Consider the following 19,170-nt stretch of genomic DNA (forward strand, 5'->3'; position numbering starts at 1 on the left):
CTTTATCCGCTACCTCTCTCTCTCTTCTCCCAGCTATAAAACCCTCCTATACAGCGCTATTGTCTATCACAGTTTGTTCTTGGAAGGAGCCATGAGAATCTGTGCTCATTAGAGATGTCAGCTGCTCACCCAGGCATAGCAGAATAGCGAGACTAGCCTCTAATAAACAGTACACAGAGGGTATACAGACACACACAGAGAGGCAAGAGACACACGCACACACACACTTTGATGAGAAGTGCAGCACTGGGACACCTGAACTGTGCTGTGTTACTATTCATTTCCAGTACCGCTTGAACTGTTTAGAGACAAAAACAGTGTTTGAAAGTGTGCCGGCAGTGCTGCTGTTCTAAGACTGTTTCTCATCCAAACAGCCTGATTAAGCTGACCTTCAGGCAGAGGGAAATCATTAGAAGTGTTTGAGTAGTGTGAACATCCAGTAAGGAAGTATTCACACAGCCATAGGTATTCACACAGCCATAGGTATTCACACAGCCACATCTTCAGGATGTCAATTTACTGGAGAACAGCACACCTTCCACAGCCCGACATGAATAAAAAGACAAAGTTATTGTTGCAGTAACTAGTGTCTCGCGTATATTTCGGTTGGGGACTTTTTTACAAAGCACAAAATACCTCTGAAGTGTCAAGTGGATGTAAACAATGAAACTTGGTTTTAATTGCAACCTTTCATCCGGTTGTTCTTGTGAAAGGGAATGTGTATTCAATAACCTACCAGGTTGAATAAAGATATATTAATCAACAATGTGAAACAATAAACAACGTCCACATTTGAGTAGCGCATACCCAAAATGGCCACCACAATGTCTTCCTTGAGGATTTCGATGGACCCCCGGGACAAGAAGTAGAGGGCAGTAAGCACGTCTCCACAGTGGACTAGTGTGTCGCCAGGTGGGGAGTGCGTGGTCTTGAACCTCATGGCCAGGGCCCTCAGGCAGCCCTTAGTAGCCCCTTGGAATGCCTTGCAGCCCTGGAGCAGACTCGCGTTGAGGTGGAGGCAGATATCAGCTTGGAGACACTCTGGGAAACCCTTTAGGACCTGGGGGCGTGAAAAGACAGGCCACAGCAATAGGAAAATGGTCAGATAGGACTGGGACGGAAGTGTTTATGGTGTTATCAGAGGTGTGCTGTCAAACTAACTTGAGACGTCTTTGGGTGTGGGTTTGGTTTGAGTTTGCAAGTTAGATTTGGTTTGGAATCCAATGGGTTGATACAATTGCCAATTGTGTTTTGGTCTTCTTCTCAAAATCTAAATACTGCATTGTCATATGTGACTGTTTGAGGGGGTATTTTTATGGCATCTACCCATAGTTTTTAATCAGAGTAATAGCAGGTGGGGGTAAACAGATATCCAACACTGCTATACAAGACACAACAAACTAGGAAAACATGGAAACAGACATGGAAACACACCTTCCCTTTGATAAATAAATAAATAATTAGCACAAGTGTGCTCATGAGGGAACTTTCTATCTTCGTGGGGTATCATTAGTGTCTGTGATTCAGATTTATTATAAAAATGAATAAATAAAATACTTACCTCAAAACTGAATTAACCTGTCATGTCATTTAGAGTTTAAGGATCAGAGTGACAAGTATTTCAACTATTTCAATTACTACATGCTTAAATGCAAATAGTATCACTGGAAAAAATGTCACCTAAATGATTCAGTGACATTAATGCCCTCAATTGGAAAACAAGTAATTTGCCTGGGACTGAACACCACACAGGGTCAAAGGTTACAGGTTAAAGTTCATGAGATGACTGTAAACAGAGGATCAAATCTTGAACTGTGAAATCACAGAGGACCAGAGGGCAAGGGAAGGCTTCAAACACACAAAAGGGGAACATTAAACAATGAAACATTCTTACTCTATATCACATACAAAACAATGACCTTATTAACAAAAAAACTCATCTGGACAAATCTACATTTCTTGAAAAAGAGAGGCTATTTTTCAATAGTTGGGGAATAAAATCATAGCAGAAGATTTTGGAAAGGAGAGATTGAACAACATTTGGCAAGTGCAGTGCAGGTGCAATATCGCTGGACATGTGTGCCAAGCCTCCCACACGGAGGGAAACCTGGCAGTGCCAGGCTGTCTGTGCCTCTAACTGCCATATAAAATTATGTGGTTTGTGTTTGAACACACACATTTCGTGCAAACGGCGACCTTGTGGCAAGCCACATGCAAGTCAATCTGTGATGGACAATATGGGCTGCTAGAAGCACTGAGGGTTATACTACTGGCTGGCATGCAATAGGGAAGTCAGTATGTACACTGAGTGGACAAAACATTAAGAACACCTGCTTTTTCCAGGTGAAAGCTATGATCCCTTATTGATGTCACATGTTAAATCCACTTCAATCAGTGTAGATGAAGGGGAGGAGACAGGTTAAAGAAGGATTTTTAAGCCTTGAGACAATTGAGATATGGATTGTGTATGTGTGCCGTTCAGAGGGTGAATGGGCAAGACAAAATATTTAAGCGCCTTTGAACGGGGTAATGTAGTAGGTACCAGGCGCACCTGTTTGAGTGTGTCAAGAACTGCAACACTGCTGGGTTTTCACGCTCAACAATTTCCCATGTGTATCAAGAATAGTCCACCACCCAAAGGACATCCAGCCAACTTGACACAACTATCGGAAGCATTGGAGTCAACATGGGCCAGTAATCCCTGTGGAACGCTTTCGACACCTTGTAGAATCCCATGTGCTGACGAATTGAGGCTGTTCTGAGGGCAAAAGGGGGGTTGCAACTCAGTATTAGGAAGGTGTTCTTAATGTTTTCTATACTCAGTGTACAAGGCATGATCTAGAGAGGACTACAGTATTTAAAAATAACTGGGGAGCATGCCTTCAAATTATCATGCTTTTTTCCTAGACTATAAAGACAAAGTTATGGATTTTAATAAAGGTATTCTTTGATTTCCGTCTTGGTCAACGATTTACTACACTATGCCTTCTTTTGAAAACAACACGTTTCTTTGAACACAGTACCTCCTGCTCTTACCAGAGTGATGAAGTCATTCCATTTGACATGAGGCAGACAAGGAAAAGACACATTTAAACAAGTACAGTTAACATCACCAGGGGAAAAGCCGGTTTACATACAGTATCCATGGCTTTCATTCTAGAGTTTAGAATCTTAATCAAGATCATAATAATGTCATATAACCATGTCGCTAAGGGAACACACTGGGCTATATGTTAATGGTAAGAACCGTCATGGAGACAACGTTGTTTAAGGTCAGAAAAAAACATTGAACAGCTTCACCGAGAAGCTAAGTACTGTAGGAGAAACACAGCAAGGCAGTAACATAACCGCATCGTCAAACTGTGGGGCTGAACATGAAAAACCTATTGAAGAACAGCAGCAATCTGAATCATCAATCTGAGACTTAACCACTATCTATTCCCTTATCCCACCATATGACTAACATTATGTCCCAATATGAGCATTTTTGTTTGCCAAAGTCTCACTTGGAAGACTTATTAGCCCCACACACACACAAACACGCACACACACACACAGCCTCCCTTACACCCCCACGGACCCACCCACCCCCACCCTCCCCCACCTTCCTCCCTACACAACCCCCCCCCCCCCCATTCGCACCATATTCATGTCGATGCCGTTGGTGTAGTTCCAGGCGTGTTGGAAGTACTCCTCCAGGCGTTGCCTCAGTGGGTTGGGGATCTGGTGGAAGCGGATGAATTCTTTGACCCGGAGCATCTGCAGGTGGTACCGCGCCGTACCAGAGTACAACCGCTGGATGATGGCCGACACATTACCAAAGATACTGGCGTACATCAGGGCTGCGAGAGGGAGAATCACACCAGACAGGTGGTCATCATGTCGTCATCACTGTTAGCAATATTCTAATTTCCCTTAATTAATCAGTAGCTAGGAATATAGTAGTACAATAACTTATTGAGTAGTACTACTTGGCTTTACAGTAATAGTGATTCATTGTCGAAATGTGTATAATGTATTCATTTGTTTGTTCGTTCATTCATTCCATCTGTTTTCAGTCTAAACACTCACAGCCAATCAGCATGACACAGATGGAGAAGATCTTCTCGGAGTTGGTGTTGGGTGAGACGTTGCCAAAGCCCACGCTGGTCAGACTACTGAAGGTAAAATAGAGGGCCGTGACGTATTTGTCCTTGATGGACGGGCCAGAGCTGGGGTCACTGTAGTTGTACCTAGGGGGTGAGACAGTACACTCAGTTCATGGTTCGATACATTTCACTGTATTTTTTCTACAGTATTATCCCAACATAATAACGGGAAAAGTATATTTTTTTATACATCTGATTTTGTACCAATATTTCTTAGTGTAATTAACAAATCCTAAAGTTATTTCCGATCATTCAACTGCATCGTTATTAAAGAGTCATGTGATACAGTAAATAGTATTGGGGTACATTGAGGCACAAGTCCATGGTACATGTTGTTATGATATTCAGTAATTCAGTATATTTTGGCTTGCCTAGTACCTCTTTCCAATGGACACGCCCAGGTTATCCAGCCAGCCAATCTTGTGCTCCAGATAGGGCTTCTCCACATTGCCGATGGCGTACCAGATGCAGGCCAGCCAATGGGCAATGAGGGCGAAGATGCACATGAGGAGCATAAGGACGGCGGCGCCGTACTCTGAATATCGGTCCAGCTTACGGGCCACGCGAACTAGTCGGAGCAGCCGGGCGGTCTTCAGCAGCCCAATCAGAGTTGTGGTCTGAGGGGACATAGAAGTAAACAGAGCTGTGATTGGCTGGGGGTTTGAGTGTTGCAGTACAGTCCAGGCAAGTTATTTGTTAATTGGATGCACCACAACAGGAAGCAATTTGTTGTTATTAGGGGTAACCTTAAGGTCAGATCAAAGGTTAGGAGTTAGGGTTAAGATAGTACTGTTTACAATCAAGCTTGGCTAAATGACCACGATCCAGTTTCTAATTCCAGTTTCTAAATCACTGAACATGTCAATGGAAGGGAACTCTGCAAAAAATAGACTGCTGTCTAAACCAGCAGAGAGCAGTGGCAATAATACGAATATAATATAACATATTTCCGTCATTCTAAAATGTTGTTAGGAGGAATGAGGGGAAAGGGGGATTTATCAAGCCTACATGCTACATACTAAGACGACTGCAGAAAAAAAACATGTTTTTAAAGAACAATAAAGAAAAGAAAATCTAAAAGAACTGAGCTTTTGACAGAGAGTCCAAGTCTTCCAGCCAGGCAGCATGAAAGCAAACACCACGCCTCTCCTGTCCTCCCACCCCTCCTTCTGTTCAGTTTAAACAGTCTCCATCCTGGCATCTCTCCATCTCGGTTCCTGCCCAGCTAAATGAACACGGTGACAACAACAACAACAAAAACAACCACGGCCTGCCATGAGATAAGAGCTGATTTATTAGTGTCGCACAGTCTGCAAACAGCATAAGTGAGTCTTAGGGAAATTCTAATAGTTTGTTCCTCGTCTCCTCAGGACCAACGTTTATAGTAATATCCTGAGGGAAGTCATTACTACTACTGTTTTTTGTCCTCTACAGTCACTCAGCTCTCTGCACCTGCACACGTTTATTTACAGGGTGCTTCTCCCGTTTACACATGAGACTCAATTTGACAGTGACTATGGTTCCTTGTCTCATAGAAGGGAGTCTGATTTATGGCGCAACACTGACTTGACTCTGTCACAGGTGAATGTGCTCTGGTGAGGGACACGGATGCTACTGCTGAGTCTCTGAAAGCTCCATTACAAACCGCCCGGGCCATCCGCCCAGATCTTCCCTCTAGATCGCTGCAATCATTTACAGCAGATTTAGCCTACTTTACTCTTAGAAAAATAGGTGTTATCTAGAACCTAAAAGGGTTCTTTGGCTGTCCCTGTAACGTCTGCTTCCAACTCACACTCTCAAACACGTAGATCCCCTGAATGCAGTTCACTCTCCAGATCCCAATCACCTGAATTCTGATCACCTGTTCACACACCTGTATGTCATTATCACACACTATTTAGTTCAGTTCTTTGCACCCCATCTTTGTGAGGTATTGTTTGTTTTGTGACACACTTCTAGTTGGAACGCTGGTTTCCCCATAATTTAATCCTCCCGTGTATGATAGTTTCTGCCTGCCTCACTAACGATGCCTTTTGCCTATTCCCTGCCTGTACTTTAGCGGATTTCCTGTTCTCAACCTATTGCCTGATCTCCCAGACGACGTTATTCAACTTTTCCCTGCCTGTACTGTTGCCTTTTTGGACCCCCTGTGTATGACCTTCTGCCTGCCCCTGGACCAAACTACTTGACTCCTTCTGTGGTCCTTTACAATAAACATCTGCTGTGCCCTGCGCTTCAAACCAGCTCTCTGTCTCCGAAAGTGTTCATTAAAGGCTCCTAAGGAGAACGCTAAGAAGAACACTTTTTGGCTCCGGGTAGAAAGAACCCTTTTGGGTTGCATGTAGAACCCTGGAACCAAAAGGGTTCTCCTATAGGGACAGCCGAAGAACCCTTTTTTCTAAGGGTGTACTTCTCAACCGGGAAGAGAAATCAGTCTCAGACAGACAGGGCATATCCTAAATCAATCAGAAATTCTTTCCGGGTTTTTAGAATTGGTCCTAACTGTTGATCTTGACTGGAATGTCGGATGTGCAGAGTGAAAAGGGGTGCTTTAGTAGGCTATATTAGTGTATGGTTGATTAAAGTACTTGCTTAAGTCTGCAGTGCTTGTGAGTTGAAGAGTGGAGAGCTAAAGCTTCTCCCTAACAACCCTGATGATAAATCCGGGGATGGGGTTTGCTAGTCATCTGTGTTGGCCTGTCCACTCTACACAACCCCTGATAGGCAGACAACACGTGATGGCTTGTGGTCTGAAATAGAAGACATAATCCCATAGGCTACTGGCTACAACAGGGTTTTCTAACTATGTTCCTGGGGTCCGATCCCGATTTAGGAATTGATGCCTTTCCTACGCAATCAATCAATCAAATGTATTTATAAAGCCCTTCTTACATCAGCTGATGTCACAAAGTGCTGTACAGAAACCCAGCCTAAAACCCCAAACAGCAAACGATGCAGGTGTTGAAGCACGGTGGCTAGGAAAAACTCCCCAAAAGGCCAGAACCTAGGAAGAAACCTAGAGAGGAACCAGGCTATGAGGGGTGACCAGTCCTCTTCAGCCTGTGCCGGGTTGAGATTATAACAGAACATGGCCAAGATGTTCAAATGTTCATAAATGACCAGCATGGTCAAATAATAATAATCACAGTGGTTGTCGAGGGTGCAACAGGTTCACAGCACCTCAGGAGTAAATGTCAGTTGGCTTTTCATAGCCAATCACGCACTCCTTTCCTATGCACTCATCAGTATTTGGTATACCAATTTACCTTATTTAGTTGGCTACCTTGCACACTTTGTATACATTTAATTCAACTGCTGAAAACCTTCCCACTTGCTGGCCAACATATTTTCTCGTGGAGTTTTCATTCAATGGGATTTTCAGTACATGTATCTCTTTAAATAAGGTTTTAATTACAATTGTCAACAGACTCAATGGAAAACATTAAGAGAACAGGTTCAGAACATGGGGATCAATGAAAGAAAGCCATCTATGCATATTGTTCTCCGTTTCAGTACCAACTAGATTTAAAAATACTCTTGCAGATTATTTCGGCACATTTTAGGGTTAGGAAAGTATGTATGAATCGTACATTTTTTGGGGGGAGAGTCTACGCACTAAATACTGGATATTGATGAATAAGAATAATAATATAATATAATATATGCCATTTAGCAGACGCTTTTATCCAAAGCGACTTACAGTCATTACAGTACATTCTACGTATGGGTGGTCCCGGGGATCGAACCCACTACCCTGGCGTTACAAGCGCCATGCTCTACCAACTGAGCTACAGAAGGACCACGAATACAGTGGTTTGATTCATCCTGAAAGCTGTCATATTCAAATTCAATCCATGAAATATTGGAAGAAGGAAAAAGGAGTTACCTTTTTGTATAAATATAACCTTAATTCTCACTAATCATGGAAATGTATGACAACGGTCTAGTTGCTGTGAGCCTTGTGCCAGGCTCCAGGTTTAACCGGCTGGTCTGAGTTCCATAATGATTCAAATAGGCTACATGTCCCAAAATATTGCGCAACGTTAGCCAGATATGATCCACTAATGCTAGCGACCCTCAAGAAAATGAATGATGCGAAAAGAAATCCATATGGGTATTACTGACTGCGGCTCCTGGTAGTGGCTAATGTTTATCATGATACAAACTGGAAAATAAAACAGAGAAAAGCATATAATCAAAACATTATAAAGCGTATACATCAACTCGGGAGGTTCCAGCCCTACAGAAGCCTATAGCTTGGGTCTCCAAATTTCATCCATGCAAATTATGAGGGCACACAATAACAATTCTGAATAACGGCACAGCTATTTATATCTTATTTCACTGTGAAAAATATGATTTTCAGTTTTCTTCCATATGGCTGGTTTCACATTCGTCTCCAGGGACCATAAGGAAAAATCATCTAAAAAACAATTGCTATGTGTATTTACGATTCCCTTCTCCAAACGGATTAGTCATTTACCTAGCTCTTATCAATAGATCCTACCAAGTTGTAAACGACAGTGCACGGAGAACGGTACTATTTCTATCAGAAAGAAATGAAGTAGATGCATCTTGCACTTGGAACCGGTAAATTCGCTAGACCTTGTTCATGGTTTCATTGCGCGTCAAGGTGGTGGAATTATGAGGGAATTAGGTAAAGGTCAGAATCTGTAGACACACCTCCTCCACACCTTCATTTATTCTAGCTCCACCTCAAACAAATAGTGGGTGAATAGCATGCTATTCTCATGTTTCAATTTAAAGTAAGACTACGCATAGAGAGAAAAGGCCATAAAAAGGCAACTACGTTGCATTTACGCATGCTCAACTCGGGCATGAATCTGGGTCCTGGAAAACTACTGTCTGGGTATGCAGGCTTTTGTTTCAGCCCAGCACTGATACACACCTCATTCAAATGATCAACAAATTCAATTTGGACGTCAATTTTCTTAATTGGTTGTTACTGCAGGACTTACACAAAAAGCCTGCACGTGTTATCATAAAATGTAGCCTCTGCTGCTTATTTCCTGAAAAGTGAGAAACACTATATTACGTTGGACACACGCTGTGGCATGGCACCACTCGTCTGTCTGTTCCACTTCCTCTTCCTGCCATTCACTGACAAACCCAGATGGAGGGTAACTCTCTGGTACAAGACACCTGATGGTAAATAATGACTGGACAAATCACTGCTCTGACACACCACTGCTCCCTACACATGCTCACTTGTCATCATTTTGCAAGAGACATCTTTTTTTTCTTTCTGGAACATCATGTACCCTCTTCTGTCCCGCTCTGTGATGTGCCAGCAAGGGACACACTTAGCAGTCGCTGCTCGGCTGAGATATTGACATCCTGTGGGTGTAATCAGAGTAGATAAATCGTCCCTCTCTCTTCCTCTTTCCCTCTCATACGCAGGAGCACATCTCTCCCTCTCACTGCAGTTCAACAATCTTTCTTTTAATCTGCATCTTTCTTGCTCTGTCTTTCCCTCTCTCCTTTTCTCGAGTTGAGAACTTGGAAAGCTACTGTTCCACCTGATGGGAGCCAAAAGCAACACAGACAAATGAACAACAACAAACTGCAGTTTAGCAGTTCAGTCTTAGCTATTTGAGAGGCAGACGCCGTTCAACAGTTTTAGGACGCCCGAGGCAATCTGCCATAGCTACAGACTGAGACCAAATCAGATGTGAAAATGAGAGGCGTCTGACTAGCGAAACCTACAGGGGCACCGTCATGTCGACGAGGACCCTGAGGTTGTCTGACGTGTGCCTGTGAGTAAGTGACTAAGCGACTTTAATTCAAAACATTTCAGAGAATGAGGGAAAACTATAGGAGCACCATGTCATCACGACTTGGACCCGAGGCCTAGTGACACGTGTCTGTGAGTAAGCGGCTAAGTGACTAATGCCCGATTCACTCGATTAGGCCGATGCAAATGGCTCTTTCAAGCACTGTTCCCGTAACTATGGTGGATATGTAACCAGGCCAACACAGCAAAGTACAGCTCGGTTTGACTCAGTTTCAGCTTGGCTTAGTAGTGTAAAAAGAGTCTACGCGTTTTCTCTTACTTCCTCCGATCCCGAGCCGAAGATGAGCAGATCAAAGGGGATGGCAGCCACCATGTCGATGAGGAACCAGCCCTTGAAATAGTGGATGGCTATCTTCGCCGGGTGGCTGACCACCTCCTCGTTGAGATTCACATAGGTTGTCCTGAAGTTGATCAATATGTCCACGATGAACATGATGTCCACCATGAGGTCGACCACGTTGAGCGGCGAGCACGAGTAGCCGCACTCCCTCCTCTTCTGCTCCTCTAGGTCGTTGAGGAGGAAGGCGGCGGAGTAGGGCGTGAAGATGGCCGTGTAGATGACCAGCAGCAGGATGAGCCAGTCCCACACCGCTTTGAAGGGGCTGTAGTGGAGGATGGTTAACTTGTCCATGCGGGGCGTCTGGAGCTTGTACTCGGGAAGCACATCTGCGCCCAGGGATAGCACCTGAGGAGGAAGGAGGGAAGAGTTAAGAGGACGTAAAGTGAAGACATTAAGAAAATGGTGGCTTCTATGTAGGAAAAGCACTATTTAAGGAATGTTGAATTGCATCAATATCCCAAATATTCCAGTTGCAGTATGGCCTGTCCCTGGATAACTTTTAATATCAATATCACAGAGCAGATAGTAGTCTCAATGACACTAAGGTGATTATCGTTGTGGGATATAGTCATTCATTCTGCAGCTTGACACTTCAATGCCAGGGAAGACATTTCTGTCTCTGCTTCTCATGGCTGATTATCACGGTGGCGAGAGGGAGGGAGAGGAGGAGAGAGAAAGGTAAAGTGCTTCACCCAAGGGCAGAGAAGTAATTATTGTAGATGGAGAGAAGCGCGAGCTGAAATAGAGCCTTGGAAATGGAATTAGGGCTCCATTTTGGCCGACTTCACCATAGAACCAGAATTACTAGAATGGGAATCCCCATTCAAGTCGATGCTCCATGATGGTCAATTCAAGTAATTATTTCCAATTATTTCCTCCATCATCTAGGCCTACTCCTAGTCGCACCCTGGCAGGGATCGCCTCGGCAACCCCTGTGTTTGAGTGGGATGAAGGGCGGCGGGCTTAAGTGATTATAATGGAATTGGTTATTAGATGTCTTCTGTCCCCTCCCCTGTGTGATTACAGGTCAATAGAACAACCCTCCACTATATCACACCCTTTAAAGTAAATCACCAAATAAAGGGCAGAGAGAGAAAAAAGCTTTTCATTATTCATGTCCAGCTACAGTAGTTATCTTCATTAAAAGTTTTGGTAAGTAGGCTACAGGCAGTTTTATTTATTTCATCAAACTGCCCTTTGCTCAAAGTGGAAAAGAAGCAAAAGGCAGTGATTGTCACGAGAAACCTCTTTTTGAACGAACGTGCTGTTTTGTGACTCTTGATGACATACCACCTAAATCAGGCAGAATCACATACCATGTGGATAGATTAGTCGATGTGGCCTACTGGGCTGCTGCATTCGTAAGGAGTTGGTAAAAGGAGTACCTAATCTCTGATTCAATGTCAGACGTTTCTAGGCCTATATGATCCTGTTAATCCATTTTGGGTTGGGTGATCTGATCCGATATCTGTGGTTAGTGGCAACATCTAAATCGAGCCATACGGTTACATAGATAAACTGTCTCTGAGCCTGCTGGCAAGCCCAGGGAGGAGTCAATTTATAGAATGAGAGCTCAGTTGAGCACGTCGTTCCCCCTGATCTGTTACTAAATAAATTATTCAGACATAATCATTTGATGCACCTAGTGTGGATTCGAAGGAACTCTGTCATCTGGAATAACGGTATGCAAATGAGTGGTCTGTTCATTTCACCCTCTCACGTTATTTGTTTGTATTGTTGGAGTATTTAGAATACTGGAGTGTCATTTCCTGTCTTGGCCAGTGCTGTTTTGTCATGTGACCCGCAACATGTATTGTTGGCAATAAATAAAAATAGGCTAAACTGAAGCGAAGCCATGACATAACAACTGGTAAAACTGAAGCAAACCCATCAAAACCTGGAGAAATAAAACCTCATGGAGCGAACATTAAGTATCAAACGTGTTGTTTTATATAGAGCATCAACATGCATTGATGCCGCTTATCAATCTACAGCACAGACTCATGTCAATCCTCCATCTGTTTAGTCTGGTTGAGTTCTGTGTTTATTCTGCAGCCTAGAGCACAAACTGGAGAGACTTGGTCTCCAGACATCGCCTGGAACAGTGTGAGCCTCACAGCCAGACAACAAGGGAACAGGGAACAGGAGCTTGGGATGTCACATCCAGACAACAGGGGAGGAACAGGGAACAGCAGCTCAGGGCCTCACAGTCAGAGAAATATATAAAATACTAAAGAAACAAGCAACTGTCTAGTTTGATCAAATGACAGAATGAGATGGCGAAAAGGAAAAAACATGTTCAATGTAATCTGTTCAATAGTAAGCAGCAGATGGTTGCTAACCAAACGTACAACCAGGAAAGAGAAACAAGAGTCTGTTATGAGTCTAGATAATCAACTATAACTCTATCTGACATAGGCCTGCTGTATAACAACAGTGTTCCACTGCAGTAGGTATATCCAATATGAACTATATCAGGGATGGCAACTCCATTCCTTGGGGGCCTGATTGGTGTTACACTTTTGCCCCAGCCTCAGCTAACACACCTGACTCCAATAGCCAACTAATCATGATCTTCAGTTTAGAATGCAATTAGTTTAATCAGCTGTGTTTGCTAGGGATGGGGGAAAGGTGTGACACTGCTCTGGCCCCCTGAGGATTGGAGTATCCCATCCCTGAACTATATAAATAATCACAACAAATACTAAGATCCGGTTGGAAAATACAAGCTGCAACCCACTATTGAGATGTGTGACACACACACACACACACACACACACACACACACACACACACACACACACACACACACACACACACACACACACACACACACACACACACACACACACACACACACACACACACACGTCACCAAATAATTGATTAAAACACACTGTTTTGCAATGAAGGTCTACAGTAGCCTCAGCAGCACTCTGTAGGGTAGCACCTTGGTGAATGCCGGAATGCAACTAGCATCTGTCCTCCTCTTGGTACATTGACTTCAATACAAAACCTAGGAGGCTCTTGGTTCTCACCCCCTTCCATAGACTAACACAGTAATTATGACAACTTCCGGAGGACGTCCTCCAACCTATCAGAGCTCTTGCAGCATGAACTGACTTGCTGTCTTCCCTATCAGATGATCAGAGAATGAATCTAGTACTGAAAGCAGAAGCTACAGCGAGCTAGCACTGCAGTGTATAAAATGTTGTGAGTAGTTATCTTAAAGAGAGAAAGACCATAGTTGAACAGTTTTGAACAAGTTAATTTCTTCCAATATTAAGGAGAAGCAAGAGTGAGAGAGAGATTTGGTTGTATTTTTTTAAACATTCGCTAGCGAATGCAGCTAGCTAGTTTAGCCTACTCAAACACCTGGCTCAAACAGAGAGGGATGCTATGTTAGCTAGCTGGCTATAGCTATCCAACACTGGAACTCTTCCAAGTCAAGGTAAGCTTTGGTTTTATTAATGTATTGCCACCGTGGCTTGCCAGTGTAACTGATAAACTGTACACTGTACTGCATGATTGTAGCGAGTTTACTAACGTGTTAGTTTTTTTATTTTAATTTTAATTTGACCTTTATTTAACTAGGCAAGTCAGTTAAGAACAAATTCTTATTTTCAATGACGGCCTAGGAACAGTGGGTTAACTGCCTGTTCAGGGGCAGTTCTAGTTAACTATGATGTGACAACTGTCTGTGTGTAGAGGTAAGCGGTCATTGTATTAAGGTTTGGCTTGGAAAGGCTTTTTCGCCTGGTCACAGACAGCTACTGTGTTGTACACATAGTTTTGAGAAGGAATTACATCTACAACGAGTGAAGTGATCATGATGTTATTATGTGGCTGCTATGAAAGTGAACTGTTTGCGTGTAATCAGGTGTGTATTCATTCCACCGATTCTGTTGAAAAACATTTCGCAAACGTAACAAAATGGGGATAAACATACCTGAATTTGTCCAATAGAATCTCTAATTTGCAATTGTTGGACTAATGATTACACGCTACATTAGCTAGCTGTAGGCAAGAGTGTGCAAGGCGGTATTGAATGTTTCACTGCCTCTCACCTTGACTGCTCAAAATTCCTCGGCCTATGCACCTATGCACGTTGTAAACTTTAATTCATAGGCTAGGTTGTAGCAACCTTATGATGGGTACAGTATCATGTAGTAGGCTAAACCTATCCATGTTACATTGAACTGGGTGTATGGAATATGAATGACTGTCATCCAATATTCTGTAATAGAATAAGGCCATGCTCATAAAATAAAAATTATCATCCTCCCTCATCTTATACCGACTGCCAACTTTATACACATTATCAGTAGAAAAAGCAACATCCTCATCTGTTCTGGACAAAGTGGCCCTGACAGATCTTAAAGGTCAACCAGCTCTGCCATAGTGACACACCCGGACACACAGACAAACAAGCACGCAGGCAGGAGTACACACAGGCAGCCTGGTTTCCCTCCTCCCCCAAAGGGACCCACACAAGGAGGCGTCAGTGTACTGCGCACACACACTCACCATGGGGAAGACAGACAGACAGACAGACAGACAGACAGACAGACAGACAGACAGACAGACAGACAGACAGACAGACAGACAGGCCTGGAGGCCGACAGACAGGATGGTGAGGATGACCTCTAACCTGTGTGTAACTAGAGTGTATCCCTGAGCCCTGGTAAGAGAATCTGTCCCCCCCCCTACGGATGATATACACCTTCACCGGTTTACTTATTAAAACAAGCCGCTTGAGTTTCAATGAATTAGATAGCGTCAGACAGTAACAACAGAGCAGCGTGTACAGACACTGTGTTCTGACCTGGTGGTGTTCCGTGTGTGTGTGGGGCAGGGGATAATTACCGCTCTCTACTGTATAACATTGGGGCACATGACTATTCATGTGATTATTCAATGAGGTAATAGTACATCCAGCTACAGCACACTATACATCTGTAACTGTATGTACAGAACAAACACACAGAAAATACATGTCCTCTGTATGGAACCTATTCTATAGAATGGCTCACTGACATAAGCCAACATCTTGGCTTATGTCAGTGAGCACCAACGCTACTGAGCACAAGGCACATGGCCTTTCGTTACCTCTTACCTGCGTGACCTTATCGGTGACGTTGTGCGTTCGGTCCTTGACCTTTGGGGCGATGATGGCTTTCTCGGAGGACGGAGGGGAGGGGCACTTCTTGTCGTTGTTGGCCTCTGAGAAGTTGAGCGTGATGAGGGGGATCTTGTTAATGGTGCTGTATCTGTTGAGGTGAGAGTCAGACGTGGAGCCCAGAAGACTGGATTTGATCTGGTTGAAGGGTCCTGGAGGAGAATTTAATGGAGAGAGAGGTTTGGCAATGGCTAGCGCTGTGATGCTAGGCTAGGCTAGAGCGGCAATGCTATGGTAGGCTAGTGCGGTGATGCTAGGCTAGGCTAGCAAGGTAGTGCCTGACACAGCTTGAGAATTTCACGGTATGCTAATGGTTTAAAAAGGGGACCTCAAGTGCAGTTCATGTGGTAGGTGTGTCAATAGGCTGCTGTGTCTATTTGTTATGCGTGGGAGCGTGAGTATTTTTTGCTCTTGAGTGAACTCAATTGCTGTCACAAGAAAAGTGAACAACCACAGGACAACAGTAGAAATACAACAGTCAAAAAGATCCACCCTAACCCTCTGCTTGATCCTGGTACCTTCCATTCAACAGCTGTAGAAATGACAAACTTGGTGTAATGAACAATTTTAGTGAAATAATTATGTCCACAAAGGAAATGTATACTTATATACTTATATCTCAGTCAAGGTTTTGACTCAATGACACCATATGGATATGGCTTTTGTGATTCAAACATCCACAAATACTCTATGTTACTATGCGAAAATACAGTACAACAGTGCCATAAAACCTCACCACGTTGAACAACATACACACTGTCACACATAATATCTTCTGTGGGCAATATGGAGAAGACAGGGAATGTGTCAACTGCTGATCCAAAAGGAGAAGATGGAGGGATGACTCATTCTCCCATTTTCACAAACGAGTGTTGAGACTACAGTGAGTGATACTTACACACACAAAAGACATGCGCAGCTTGAATTCATGCTACAGCAGCATTGTACGGTACAGTATGTGTGCATTACAGACATATAGGAAAAGCTCAAGCCATACCCCCAGCCATCCAGGACCGAGACACTAGCGAATCAGGAGAGAGAGAGGGAGGGAGGTAGAGAGCAGCGTAAAGAGGAAGTGACCTCAGAGAGAGGGGAGGGGTCAAAGGTCAGGATAATTCTGCTGGCACTTCCTGAGTGTCATGTTACATTTATTTGAGCAACATCAGAGTGATTTTAGGTTAAAAAAATCTGGCCACTATGTTATGGTAATGAAAAATATCCTGGAAATCGGAGACATAATGTCTAAAGTTAAGAATACAAAATGATAGCGGATAACATTTATCAGATGCTCCTCCAAATGGAGTAGGTATCAGTGGAGGCTGTTGGGAGGCGCTATAGGAGGAAGGGCTCATTGTAAATGGAATATTGGAACAGTATCAAACACATCAAACATATGGAAACCATGTCTGACTCCGTTCCATTTATTCCATTCCAGCCATTACAATGAGCCCGTCCTTCTACAGCTCCTTCCACCAGCCTCCTCTGGTAGGTATTGATCCAGAATGCACTTTTAGGCTCGTAAAGAGATTGATTTCAGAGGAAAGTACAGTCATTTCATTTATTTCTGGAGGTTAAAAGGCTCTCGGATATTTGATAACATTCCATTGACATAGAATTCAGTGGAGGCTGCTTAAGGGAGGACAGATCATAATAATGTCTGGAATGGTGCAAATGGAATGGTATCAAACACATGGTTTCCATGCATTAGCATTCAACACAGGCTTATGTTGTTGTTGAATGGAAAAATCCATGCAGCAAGCAGTTCAGGCCATATACTCTATATCCGTGCTATGTTCAAGGAACGTGGGGTTGTTACCTTTGATATTACGACCATTGTCTGCGATTGGATAGTGTTGAGGGAGAGAGAGGGGGATGGGAGTAAGGTGGAGGAGTGAGAGGAGATTCCAGATCTGTACGTAGCTAGCTAGTGATGAGAGACGACCCACATAAAAGCCCTATCGCCGTCACACCATTCATTATCATGAAGTAGATGTATTACAGTGTCAGCCGCTGGGGCCCTTGGAATGAGAAATGCAGATACAATGGTGTAGGAAGGGATATAAATATTAGCTGGGTACAGAGACAGGGAGATTCTGAGGCGGTACTGTACCCCTCTTGTTGACTGTGGGTGGAAAGGTGATCTGTGATGCAGGAGTCAGGATAGATGTGGTAATTCAGAAGTCAGGATAGATGTGGTAATTCAGGAGTCAGGAGAGATGTGGTAATTCAGGAGTCAGGATAGATGTGGTAATTCAGGAGTCAGGATAGATGTGTAATTCAGGAGTCAGGATAGATGTGGTAATTCAGGAGTCAGGATAGATGTGGTAATTCAGGAGTCAGGATAGATGTGGTAATTCAGGAGTCAGAATAGATGTGGTAATTCAGGAGTCAGGATAGATGTGGTAATTCAGGAGTCAGGATAGATGTGGTAATTCAGGAGTCAGGATAGATGTGGTAATTCAGGAGTCAGGATAGATGTGGTAATTCAGGAGTCAGGATAGATGTGGTAATTCAGAAGTCAGGATAGATGTGGTAATTCAGGAGTCAGGATAGATGTGGTAATTCAGGAGTCAGGATAGATGTGGTAATTCAGGAGTCAGGATAGATGTGGTAATTCAGGAGTCAGGATAGATGTGGTAATTCAGGAGTCAGGACAGATGTGGCGCTGCCTGATGACTAAGAGTAGGTAAAGTTGAGCTGGGAGCTAACCTCATTCACTGATCCAAGGTCAGCTTTGATTGGTACCACATGATAACAATGGTTGGGATTGGGACCAAATCTACTGTGTAAGAACAGCAAGGCCAAATTGATTTAATATAGCATAACATCTCAGGATGAGGTGGATGGGGAGACAAGCATTTCTGACCATGGAGGTGGTGTTGACTTACATACCTTCACTTGCATGTCGGTCCCTGAAGGCCATCTTGGAGTTGGAGCCAAAACCCTCCATGTCCTGAGCAGAGGAGGCCCTCCGGATACTACACACTCTCCCTGGACGCGGTGGGGTCAGGTCTGGGATGGAGGGGGCCAGAGGGCCCACAGTCTGGGGCTGGGCCTGGGGGAACCGCTTGAGGAACCAGCCTGTCCCAGAAGGGCCCCCTTGGGGGACGAGTGGTCCAGGGGTCCTGACACAGGGGTGGAGCAGTGGCTGGGGCCAATGAGGGCCCGTGTGTCGTTGGCGTAGGAGGGGCTGCAGCTCTCCCGGGTGGGCAGTGACTGGAAGTCGCGGGTGGCCACCGACTCTTCACTGCGGCGGGGCGAGTCGATTATGACTGCGTCAGGGTCCTGCTGAGGGAGGGACTGCTTACTGATGCCCAGGAGGTGTAAGGCTGGGAGCCGGAAACAAAACAATCTACCTTTCCCTGGAGAGAGAGAAAGAGATAGAGAGAGTACAATTTTTCAACAGTGACGCTTGGAATATCTCCAACAATAAGAGAAATCATTTTTACAAAACTGCGCTTTTCAGAGTGGTTCGTGATGACTTCATTTATTGCGGAGGAATTCTTCATTTGATTGTGACTAGGTAGAAACAAGTAGGGGAAGATGGCGAACTGGAGGGATGCTCTGTAGCTCATGCTAATCCTCAGTTTCCAGCTCACTCCCCAGATATCAAGCAGCGAGTGCCAATATTGTTCAAAAGGAGCTAGCCAACAGTTATTTCAACAAGAGCAGCAAGATCAAAACAAAT

General features: G+C 43.9%; 1 protein-coding gene across 4 annotated transcripts in view; it reads right to left on the minus strand.

Annotated features, from left to right (window-relative positions):
• The window catches only part of LOC118372278 (potassium voltage-gated channel subfamily H member 7-like), a 141,454-nt gene that overhangs the window by 38,880 nt on the left and 83,404 nt on the right, over positions 1-19,170 (minus strand). For 3 of the 4 annotated variants that reach the window (XM_052499257.1, XM_052499256.1, XM_052499254.1), the window contains 6 exons: positions 15,420-15,634; positions 10,223-10,648; positions 4,527-4,765; positions 4,072-4,232; positions 3,643-3,842; positions 808-1,060 (listed from right to left, as the gene is read on the minus strand). In XM_052499257.1, the coding sequence (XP_052355217.1) occupies positions 808-1,060; positions 3,643-3,842; positions 4,072-4,232; positions 4,527-4,765; positions 10,223-10,648; positions 15,420-15,634 (1,494 nt within the window). Of the gene's footprint in view, positions 1-807; positions 1,061-3,642; positions 3,843-4,071; positions 4,233-4,526; positions 4,766-10,222; positions 10,649-15,419; positions 15,635-17,298; positions 17,320-19,170 lie in introns of all 4 variants that reach the window. The other variant, XM_052499255.1, reaches the window with a different exon arrangement.

The sequence above is a fragment of the Oncorhynchus keta genome, chromosome 37, assembly GCF_023373465.1.
Source record: "Oncorhynchus keta strain PuntledgeMale-10-30-2019 chromosome 37, Oket_V2, whole genome shotgun sequence".
Classification (NCBI taxonomy): Eukaryota; Metazoa; Chordata; class Actinopteri; order Salmoniformes; family Salmonidae; genus Oncorhynchus; species Oncorhynchus keta.